Source organism: Phyllobates terribilis, unplaced genomic scaffold (genome assembly GCF_046119375.1).
Source record: "Phyllobates terribilis strain yellow unplaced genomic scaffold, ASM4611937v1 Scaffold_9__5_contigs__length_417890890, whole genome shotgun sequence".
NCBI classification, from domain to species: Eukaryota; Metazoa; Chordata; class Amphibia; order Anura; family Dendrobatidae; genus Phyllobates; species Phyllobates terribilis.
The window spans coordinates 413799943-413811220 of record NW_027362769.1 but is presented as its reverse complement, the minus strand read 5'-3'; the positions used below and the strand labels follow the sequence as shown (position 1 = coordinate 413811220).

At 59.2% G+C, this 11278-nt stretch overlaps 1 protein-coding gene across 2 annotated transcripts in view; it reads left to right on the top strand.

Annotated features, from left to right (window-relative positions):
* The first annotated feature begins 250 nt into the window (after positions 1 to 250).
* The window catches only part of PKMYT1 (protein kinase, membrane associated tyrosine/threonine 1), a 42193-nt gene continuing 31165 nt past the window's right edge, over positions 251 to 11278 (top strand). For both annotated transcript variants that reach the window (XM_073649037.1, XM_073649036.1), the window contains exons 1-2: positions 251 to 469; positions 7055 to 7463. In XM_073649037.1, coding sequence (XP_073505138.1) covers positions 7107 to 7463 — 357 coding nt within the window. In that variant the 5' untranslated portion in view covers positions 251 to 469; positions 7055 to 7106. The remainder of the gene's footprint in view (positions 470 to 7054; positions 7464 to 11278) is intronic.

Here is an 11278-nt window from a genome sequence, read left to right as displayed (position 1 = left end):
CGCAGCCCCTCTCCTCCCCGGCGCTGCAGCCGCCTCCGCCCGCCGCACACAGCACGTCCACCGCTTCCCGCACCTCCCATACTCACCATCCCGGCCGTGTCCGCCCGTCCGTCCCGGGGAGACTGTGACCAGACAAAGAGCCAGCGCCCTACACTGCGCTCCGATTATCCTCTGACCTTCCTCCCAGCGTGCACCGCGCCGCGCAGCCGCTCACTGACCAACCAACGCCATCTTGTGCGTGGCGGCCCTCAGTGAGTGGGCGTTGCTGGGACCAGAGGGCGGGGCTACAGTCAGAGTGACGTCATGACTTTCCCAGCTGAAACGTTCTGGCGCGAAAACGTCGTCATGGATTGAGGAGAAACTGCTGCGCGGAAGTCTGGTGTGAGGGGAGAGCGCGAGACCCGGGCAGAGAACGAGACCCGGGGAGCGGCCGGGGAACCCCGGGAATACGGAGGCCATCCCTGTGATGGTGAGGGGCCTCAATGTTAACTGACACATGAGGGCGACTCAGGGCTTTGTTGTTAGTGCGCATGTGCAGGGGTTAGCAAAGGGGAGCTAAGTGCGCATGTGCAGGGGTTAGCAAGGGGAGCTAAGTGCGCATGTGCAGGGGTTAGCAAAGGGGAGCTAAGTGCGCATGTGCAGGGGTTAGCAAAGGGGAGCTAAGTGCGCATGTGCAGGGGTTAGCAAAGGGGAGCTAAGTGCGCATGTGCAGGGGTTAGCAAGGGGAGCGAAGTGCGCATGTGCAGGGGTTAGCAAAGGGGAGCTAAGTGCGCATGTGCAGGGGTTAGCAAAGGGGAGCTAAGTGCGCATGTGCAGGGGTTAGCAAAGGGGAGCTAAGTGCGCATGTGCAGGGGTTAGCAAAGGGGAGCTAAGTGCGCATGTGCAGGGGTTAGCAAAGGGGAGCTAAGTGCGCATGTGCAGGGGTTAGCAAAGGGGAGCTAAGTGCGCATGTGCAGGGGTTAGCAAGGGGAGCTAAGTGCGCATGTGCAGGGGTTAGCAAAGGGGAGCTAAGTGCGCATGTGCAGGGGTTAGCAAAGGGGAGCGAAGTGCGCATGTGCAGGGGTTAGCAGAGGGAAGCTAAGTGCGCATGTGCAGGGGTTAGCAAGGGGAGCGAAGTGCGCATGTGCAGGGGTTAGCAAAGGGGAGCTAAGTGCGCATGTGCAGGGGTTAGCAAAGGGGAGCTAAGTGCGCATGTGCAGGGGTTAGCAAAGGGGAGCTAAGTGCGCATGTGCAGGGGTTAGCAAAGGGGAGCTAAGTGCGCATGTGCAGGGGTTAGCAAAGGGGAGCTAAGTGCGCATGTGCAGGGGTTAGCAAAGGGGAGCTAAGTGCGCATGTGCAGGGGTTAGCAAAGGGGAGCTAAGTGCGCATGTGCAGGGGTTAGCAAAGGGGAGCTAAGTGCGCATGTGCAGGGGTTAGCAAAGGGGAGCTAAGTGCGCATGTGCAGGGGTTAGCAAAGGGGAGCTAAGTGCGCATGTGCAGGGGTTAGCAAAGGGGAGCTAAGTGCGCATGTGCAGGGGTTAGCAAAGGGGAGCTAAGTGCGCATGTGCAGGGGTTAGCAAAGGGGAGCGAAGTGCGCATGTGCAGGGGTTAGCAGAGGGAAGCTAAGTGCGCATGTGCAGGGGTTAGCAAGGGGAGCGAAGTGCGCATGTGCAGGGGTTAGCAAAGGGGAGCTAAGTGCGCATGTGCAGGGGTTAGCATAGGGGAGCGAAGTGCGCATGTGCAGGGGTTAGCAAGGGGAGCGAAGTGCGCATGTGCAGGTGTTAGCAAGGGGAGCGAAGTGCGCATGTGCAGGTGTTAGCAAGGAGAGCTAAGTGCGCATGTGCAGGGGTTAGCAAAGGGGAGCTAAGTGCGCATGTGCAGGGGTTAGCAAAGGGGAGCTAAGTGCGCATGTGCAGGGGTTAGCAAAGGGGAGCGAAGTGCGCATGTGCAGGGGTTAGCAAAGGGGAGCGAAGTGCGCATGTGCAGGGGTTAGCAGAGGGAAGCTAAGTGCGCATGTGCAGGGGTTAGCAATGGGGAGCTAAGTGCGCATGTGCAGGGGTTAGCAAGGGGAGCGAAGTGCGCATGTGCAGGAGTTAGCATAGGGGAGCTAAGTGCGCATGTGCGGGTGTTAGCAAGGGGAGCGAAGTGCGCATGTGCGGGGGTTAGCAAGGGGAGCGAAGTGCGCATGTGCAGGTGTTAGCAAGGGGAGCTAAGTGCGCATGTGCAGGAGTTAGCAAAGGGGAGCGAAGTGCGCATGTGCAGGTGTTAGCAAGGGGAGCGAAGTGCGCATGTGCAGGGGTTAGCAAAGGGGAGCTAAGTGCGCATGTGCAGGTGTTAGCAAAGGGGAGCTAAGTGCGCATGTGCGGGGGTTAGCAGAGGGAACTAAGTGCGCATGTGCGGGGGTTAGCAAAGGGGAGCTAAGTGCGCATGTGCAGGTGTTAGCAAAGGGGAGCTAAGTGCGCATGTGCTGGGGTTAGCAAGGGGAGCTAAGTGCGCATGTGCTGGGGTTAGCAAGGGGAGCTAAGTGCGCATGTGCAGGTGTTAGCAAGGGGAGCTAAGTGCGCATATGCCGGGGTTAGCAGAGGGAAGCTAAGTGCGCATGTGCAGGGGTTAGCAAGGGGAGCTAAGTGCGCATGTGCAGGGGTTAGCAAAGGGGAGCTAAGTGCGCATGTGCAGGGGTTAGCAAAGGGGAGCTAAGTGCGCATGTGCAGGGGTTAGCAAAGGGGAGCTAAGTGCGCATGTGCAGGGGTTAGCAAAGGGGAGCTAAGTGCGCATGTGCGGGGGTTAGCAAAGGGGAGCTAAGTGCGCATGTGCGGGGGTTAGCAGAGGGAGCTAAGTGCGCATGTGCGGGGGTTAGCAAAGTGGAGCTAAGTGCGCATGTGCAGGTGTTAGCAAAGGGGAGCTAAGTGCGCATGTGCAGGGGTTAGCAAGGGGAGCTAAGTGCGCATGTGCAGGGGTTAGCAAGGGGAGCTAAGTGCGCATGTGCAGGTGTTAGCAAGGCGAGCTAAGTGCGCATGTGCCGGGGTTAGCAGAGGGAAGCTAAGTGCGCATGTGCAGGTGTTAGCAAGGCGAGCTAAGTGCGCATGTCCTGGGGTTAGCAGAGGGAAGCTAAGTGCGCATGTGCGGGGGTTAGCAAGGGGAGCTAAGTGCGCATGTGCAGGTGTTAGCAAGGCGAGCTAAGTGCGCATGTGCAGGGGTTAGCAAAGGGGAGCTAAGTGCGCATGTGCAGGGGTTAGCAAAGGGGAGCTAAGTGCGCATGTGCAGGGGTTAGCAAAGGGGAGCTAAGTGCGCATGTGCAGGGGTTAGCAAAGGGGAGCTAAGTGCGCATGTGCAGGGGTTAGCAAAGGGGAGCTAAGTGCGCATGTGCAGGGGTTAGCAAAGGGGAGCTAAGTGCGCATGTGCAGGGGTTAGCAAAGGGGAGCTAAGTGCGCATGTGCAGGGGTTAGCAAAGGGGAGCTAAGTGCGCATGTGCAGGGGTTAGCAAAGGGGAGCTGCATGTGCAGGGGTTAGCAAAGGGGAACTAAGTGCGCATGTGCAGGGGTTAGCATAGGGGAGCTAAGTGCGCATGTGCAGGGGTTAGCAAAGGGGAGCTAAGTGCGCATGTGCAGGGGTTAGCAAAGGGGAGCTAAGTGCGCATGTGCTGGGGTTAGCAAAGGGGAACTAAGTGCGCATGTGCTGGGGTTAGCAAAGGGGAGCTAAGTGCGCATGTGCTGGGGTTAGCAAAGGGGAGCTAAGTGCGCATGTGCCGGGGTTAGCAAGGGGAGCTAAGTGCGCATGTGCAGGGGTTAGCAAGGGGAGCTAAGTGTGCATGTGCAGGGGTTAGCAAAGGGGAGCTAAGTGCGCATGTGCTGGGGTTAGCAAAGGGGAGCTAAGTGCGCATGTGCTGGGGTTAGCAAAGGGGAGCTAAGTGCGCATGTGCGGGGGTTAGCAAAGGGGAGCTAAGTGCGCATGTGCAGGGGTTAGCAAGGGGAGCTAAGTGCGCATGTGCAGGGGTTAGCAAAGGGGAGCTAAGTGTGCATGTGCATGGGTTAGCAAAGGGGAGCTAAGTGCGCATGTGCGGGGGTTAGCCAAGGGAGCTAAGTGCGCATGTGTGGGGGTTAGCAAACGGGAGCTAAGTGCGCATGTGCAGGGGTTAGCAAGGGGAGCTAAGTGCGCATGTGCAGGGGTTAGCAAAGGGGAGCTAAGAGCGCATGTGCAGGGGTTAGCAAGGGGAGCTAAGTGCGCATGTGCGGGGGTTAGCAAGGGGGAGCTAAGTGCGCATGTGCGGGGGTTAGCAAGGGGGAGCTAAGTGCGCATGTGCGGGGGTTAGCAAGGGGGAGCTAAGTGCGCATGTGCGGGGGTTAGCAAGGGGGAGCTAAGTGCGCATGTGCAGGGGTTAGCAAGGGGAGCTAAGTGCGCATGTGCAGGGGTTAGCAAGGGGAGCTAAGTGCGCATGTGCGGCGGTTAGCAAAGGGAGCTAAGTGCGCATGTGTGGGGGTTAGCAAAGGGGAGCTAAGTGCGCATGTGTGGGGGTTAGCAAGGGGAGCTAAGTGCGCATGTGCGGGGGTTAGCAAGGGGAGCTAAGTGCGCATGTGCGGGAGTTAGCAAGGGGAGCTAAGTGCGCATGTGCGGGGGTTAGCAAAGGGGAGCTAAGTGCGCATGTGCCTGGCGGAAGAGCGAGCGGTGCCACGCACGTGCGGGAAGAGCGAGCGGGCGACGCGAGCATATGTGCGTGGGGGAAGAGCGGGTGACGCGAGCATGTGTGCGTGGGAGAAGAGCGGGCGACGCAAGCATGTGTGCATGGGAGAAGAGCGGGCGACGCGAGCATGTGTGCGTGGGAGAAGAGCGGGCGACGCGAGCATGTGTGCGTGGGAGAAGAGCGGGCGACGCGAGCATGTGTGCGTGGGGGAAGAGCGAGCGGGCGACGCGAGCATGTGTGCGTGGGGGAAGAGCGAGCGGGCGACGCGAGCATGTGTGCGTGGGGGAAGAGCGAGCGGGCGACGCGAGCATGTGTGCGTGGGGGAAGAGCGAGCGGGCGACGCGAGCATGTGTGCGTGGGGGAAGAGCGAGCGGGCGACGCGAGCATGTGTGCGTGGGGGAAGAGCGAGCGGGCGACGCGAGCATGTGTGCGTGGGGGAAGAGCGAGCGGGCGACGCGAGCATGTGTGCGTGGGGGAAGAGCGAGCGGGCGACGCGAGCATGTGTGCGTGGGGGAAGAGCGAGCGGGCGACGCGAGCATGTGTGCGTGGGGGAAGAGCGAGCGGGCGACGCGAGCATGTGTGCGTGGGGGAAGAGCGAGCGGGCGACGCGAGCATGTGTGCGTGGGGGAAGAGCGAGCGGGCGACGCGAGCATGTGTGCGTGGGGGAAGAGCGAGCGGGCGACGCGAACATGTGTGCGTGGCGGAAGAGCGGGCGACGCGAGCATGTGTGCGTGGGGGAAGAGCGGGCGACGCGAGCATGTGTGCGTGGCGGAAGAGCGAGCGGGCGACGCGAGCATGTGTGCGTGGCGGAAGAGCGAGCGGGCGACGCGAGCATGTGTGCGTGGCGGAAGAGCGAGCGGGCGACGCGAGCATGTGTGCGTGGCGGAAGAGCGAGCGGGCGACGCGAGCATGTGTGCGTGGCGGAAGAGCGAGCGGGCGACGCGAGCATGTGTGCGTGGGGGAAGAGCGAGCGGGCGACGCGAGCATGTGTGCGTGGGGGAAGAGCGAGCGGGCGACGCGAGCATGTGTGCGTGGGGGAAGAGCGAGCGGGCGGCGCGAGCATGTGAGCGTGGGGGAAGAGCGAGCGGGCGGCGCGAGCATGTGTGTGTGTGGGGGAAGAGCGGGCGACGCGAGCATGTGTGCTTGGGGGAAGAGTGGGCGACGCGAGCATGTATGCGTGGGGGAAGAGCGAGCGGGGCGACGCGAGCATGTGTGCGGGGAGAGGGGAGCGGGGCGACGCGAGCATGTGTGCGGGGAGAGGGGAGCGAGCGGGGCGACGCGAGCATGTGTGCGGGGAGAGGGGAGCGAGCGGGGCGACGCGAGCATGTGTGCGGGGAGAGGGGAGCGAGCGGGACGACGCGAGCATGTGTGCTTGGAGAGGAGAGAGCGGGGCGACGCGAGCATGTGTGCGGGGAGAGGGGAGCGAGCGGGACGACGCGAGCATGTGTGCGGGGAGAGGGGAACGAGCGGGGCGACGCGAGCATGTGTGCTGGGAGAGGGGAGCGAGCGGGGCCACGCGAGCATGTGTGCGCGGAGAGGGGAGAGAGCGGGGCGACGCGAGCATGTGTGCTGGGGAAGGGGAGCGAGTGGGGTGACGCGAGCATGTGTGCGGGGAGAGGGGAGCGAGCGGGGCGACGCGAGCATGTGTGCGGGGAGAGGGGAGCGAGCGGGGCGACGCGAGCATGTGTGCGGGGAGAGGGGAGCGAGCGGGGCGACGCGAGCATGTGTGCGGGGAGAGGGGAGCGAGCGGGGCGACGCGAGCATGTGTGCGGGGAGAGGGGAACGAGCGGGGCGACGCGAGCATGTGTCCGGAGTGAGGGGAGAGAGCGGGGCGATGCGAGCATGTGTGCGCGGAGAGGGGAGAGAGCGGGGCGACGCGAGCATGTGTGCGCGGAGAGGGGAGAGATCGGGGCGACGTGAGCATGTGTGCACGGAGAGGGGAGAGAGCGGGGGGACGCTAGCATGTGTGAGGGGAGAGAGCGGGGGGACGCCAGCATGTGTGAGGGGAGAGAGCGGGGGGACGCCAGCATGTGTGAGGGGAGAGAGCGGGGGGACGCGAGCATGTGTGCTGGGGAGGGGAGCGAGCGGGGCGTTGCGAGCATGTGTGCGGAGGAGCGAGCGGGGCGACGCGAGCATGTGTGCGGAGGAGCGAGCGGGGCGACGCGAGCATGTGTGCGGAGGAGCGAGCGGGGCGACGCGAGCATGTGTGCGGGGGAGCGAGCGGGGCGACGCGAGCATGTGTGCTGGGGAGGGGAGCGAGCGGGGCGTCGCGAGCATGTGTGCGGGGAGAGGGGAGGGAGCGGGGCGACAGTGTGTGTAGAGGGGTGCTCTGGGGAGTGTTGGTCTTCTGGACGCATTGTTGTGTGAGTTGTGGTGACATGATGTTTGGTTCTTCAGGTGCCCTTGCCATTCGTGGACCCCTTGTGGCCTTTCTCAGGGGGGGCTCGTCATGCCGGTGCCCAGGGATGAGATGGACGACCCTCGGATTAGCCGCACGCCTATTCCTGTGCCGTCACATTTTAGTCAAGCGGAGCAGAGCTTCTCACACAAGAAGAGAGGGCGAGCGCTCTGCTATACTCTTCCTCCACGGCCCCCGGTGAAGAACATCCCCCCCGTCAGCCGGCTCTTTCCTAATCAACAGCGGTCCTGGAGCCAGCCGCGTCCCCAGAGCGTCTCCTTCAGAAGCCCCCAACACAAGCAGCCGGTCAGCCGACTGTACGACCACAGCAAGGAGGAGACCTTCTTCAGGCAGTGCTTCCAGACGCTCTGCAAGCTGGGGAGGGGGTCGTTTGGAGAAGTGTATAAGGTATGAAAAGATGGGGGGTGATCAGCGGGATGTGGAGCTAAATCATGGCGGGGCTCCAGGCCTCTGCTTCTTGGCGTTCATAGTTTTTTGGTGTTTTTTCTCTGCTGCGGTTTGTCCTCTTGGTACGTTCAGTTTTAGCCGCTTTGTTTCGGAGTCTTCCCATTGCTTTTACAAAGCTTTATTGATCGTTGTATGGATTACAGCGGTTGTAGAGAGGTTCCTCTGTGCAAACCCGGCCTGTAAGATGAACACCTAGTATAGAGTGGGGATCTCAGGCCCCCGCTAATGCTGACGTAGGGTCCTCTCTAGTCGACGAGACCTGACGCCAAACACCAGATAAAACCTCACCCACAGTCACTCTGTCAGGACTCTTGAGGGGTCTTCTAGTATGGACGCCTGATTTTTATGCTATTTTTTTTTTGGTGGACTAAGTATAAGGATTTTTGGGGTAGGGTTCTTACAATATATTTAGACGTGTTTGAAGTATACTTAGTAATATTTATCTCATGAAGAGTATAAATCAGTAGTGTAAAAATGCAGTGAAGTGGGCAAGGAAAAGAGAACGGTGGAGAACGGCAGCCACCATCTCCAAAGAGACTCTTAATTACTATGATTGTCGCTATCTCTGGTAGAAGAATTAAGAAAAAAAAAAGTGACATTTTAAAAAATGATGTCCTGCTGAAAATGGAGTATTGTTTGGCACAATTGGAGGCCTCTCAAAATTACAAAAAAAATAATATATGTATATGTGTGTATGTATGTATGTATGTATATATATATATAATATATATATATATATATATATATATATATATATATATATATATATATATATATAATCTCGTCTTATCCCGTCTGTCTGTCTGTCCAGGAAATCCCACGTTGCTCATTGGTCCGGCAGCGGCCAATCAGCGCCGGGGGATTTCTAAAAAAAAGATGGCGGCCGTTAGCGGCTCATCTGCAGGACGGAGCTGAGCGGCGATGCAGCCGGGAGATGACCGGCGCGAGGCGCTCATCTCCCGGCCGGCAACAGCAGAAGGAACCCGACCGCCGGACCCATCTGCGGGACGGAGATGCAGCCGGGAGATGACCGGCGCGAGGCGCTCATCTCCCGGCCGGTAGCAGCGGAAGGACCGCCGGCGCCGCTGACCTCCATGCGGAAGGGAGGACCGGGGAGCGGCGCTGCGGGTCGGGATACTTCTGCTGCGAGCGCCCGCTCATGTCCCGGGTTCTCGCAGCGGAAGTATCCGCACAGGCAGCGCCGCTCCCCGGTCCTCACCAAGACGATTCGATGATTGGTCGCTGTCTTCGGACCCGACCAATCACTGATCTTAGCGCAAAACTTAAACACTATTGTGCTGATTGGTCGCCGACGCTGCCCGCGACCAATCACCGATTTGGGCGCCAAATTTAAATATCGGCCGCGACCAATCAGCACAGAGGTGTTTAAATGTGGAGCCAAGATCGGTGATTGGTCGCGGCCGATATTTAAATTTGGCGCCCAAATCGGTGATTGGTCGCGGCCGATATTTAAATTTGGCGCCCAAATCGGTGATTGGTCGCGGTCAGCGTCCGCGACCAATCAGCACAATAGTGTTTAACTTTGGCGCCAAGATCAGTCATTGGTCGCGGGCCAAGACAGCGACCAATCACCGATTTGTGCGGCAATTGGATGTCAGCGCCGCTGCCTGTGCGGCTACTTCCGCTGCAAGAACCAGGGACATGAGCGGGCGCTCGCAGCAGAAGTATCCGGACCAGCAGCGCCGCTCCCCGGTCCTCCCTTCACACCCTAGCAGCTGATGTCCCCACAGTATCCGCATGGTGTTACAAAGGTCCGGAAATTTGTGTTAAAAATCGCTGATTGGTCGCTGGCGCTGCCCGCGACCAATCACCTATTTGGGCGCCAAATTTAAATATCGGCCGCGACCAATCAGCACAGCGGTGTTTAAATGTGGAGCCAAGATCGGTGATTGGTCGCGGCTGATATTTAAATTTGGCGCCCAAATCGGTGATTGGTCGCGGGCAGCGTCCACGACCAATCAGCACAGTAGTGTTTAACTTTGGCCGCAAGATCAGTGATTGGTCGCGGGCCAAGTCCGCGACCAATCAACGATTTGTGCGGCACATTTAAATAGCGGCCGCGACCAATTGGACCCGCAGCGCCGGTCCTCCCTTCACGCCCTAGCCGCATGGATGTCAGCGGCGCTGCCTGTGCGGATACTTCCGCTCCGAGAACCCGGTACATGAGCGGGCGCTCGCAGCAGAAGTATCCCGACCCGCAGCGCCGCTCCCCAGTCCTCCCTTGAGACTCTAGCCACTGATGTCCCCACAGTACCCGCATGGTGTTACAAAGGTCCGGACATTTGTGTTAAAAATCGCTGATTGGTCGCTGGCGCTGCCCGCGACCAATCACCGATTTCGGCACCAAATTTAAATATCGGCGGCGACCAATCACCGATCTTGGCTCCACATTTAAACACCGCTGTACTGATTGGTCGCGGACGCTATTTAAATGTGGCGCCCAAATCGGTGATTGGTCGCGCACAGCGTCGGCGACCAATCAGCACAGCGTTGTTTAACTTTAGCGCCAAGATCACTGATTGGTCGCGTGCGGAGAGCGCGACCAATCAGCGAATCGTATTGGTGAGCGGGGAGCAGAATCGTATTAGTGAGGACCGGGGAGCGCCGCTGCCTGTGCGGGTACTTCCGCTGCGAGAAGCTGGGACATGAGCGGGCGCTCGAAGCAGAAGTATCCGGACCCGCAGCGCCGCTCCCCGGTCCTCCCTTCACACCCTAGCCGCATGGATGTCAGCGCCGCTCCCCGGTCCTCCCTTCACACCCTAGCCGCTGATGTCCCCACAGTATCCGCATGGTGTTACAAAGGTCCGGACATTTGTGTTAAAAATCGCTGATTGGTCGCTGGTGCTGCCCGCGACCAATCACCGAGTTGGGCGCCAAATTTAAATATCGGCCGCGACCAATCAGCACAGCGGTGTTTAAATTTGGAGCCCAAATCGGTGATTGGTCGCGGGCAGCGCCCGCGACCAATCAGCGATTTTTAACACAAATGTCCGGACCTTTGTAACACCATGCGGATACTGTGGGGACATCAGCGGCTAGGGTGTGAAGGGAGGACCGGGGAGCGGCGCTGACATCCATGCGGCTAGGGTGTGAAGGGAGGACCGGGGAGCGGCGCTGCGGGTCCGGATACTTCTGCTGCGAGCAGTCGCTCATCTCCCGGCTTCTCGGAGTGGAAGTATCCGCACAGGCAGCTGCGCTCCCCGGTCCTCACTAATACGATTCGCTGACTGGTCTCGCTCTCCGCACGAGACCAATCAGTGATCTTGCTGCGACATTTAAACACTGCTGTGCTTATTGGTCGCGGACGCCAGCCGCGACCAATCAGCGAGCTTGGCGCCAAATTTAAACAACGCTCTGCTCATTGGTCGCGGACGCCAGACGTGTCCAATCAGCGAGATTGGCGCCAAATTTAAACAACGCTCTGCTGATTGGTCGTGACTAATCAGTGATTTTGGTGCCAAATTTAAACACGCTCTCCAGTCTTCACTAACACGGTTCGCTGATTGGTCGCGGCCGCATACCTATTCTAGAATACCCGATGCATTAGAATCGGGCCACCATCTAGTGTATATACAGTACAGACCAAAAGTTTGGACACACCTTCTTATTTAAAGATTTTTCTGTATTTTCATGGCTATGAAAATTGTCCATTCACACTGAAGGCATCAAAACTATGAATTACCACATGTGGAATTATATACTTAACAAAAAAGTGTGAAACAACTGAAAATAGG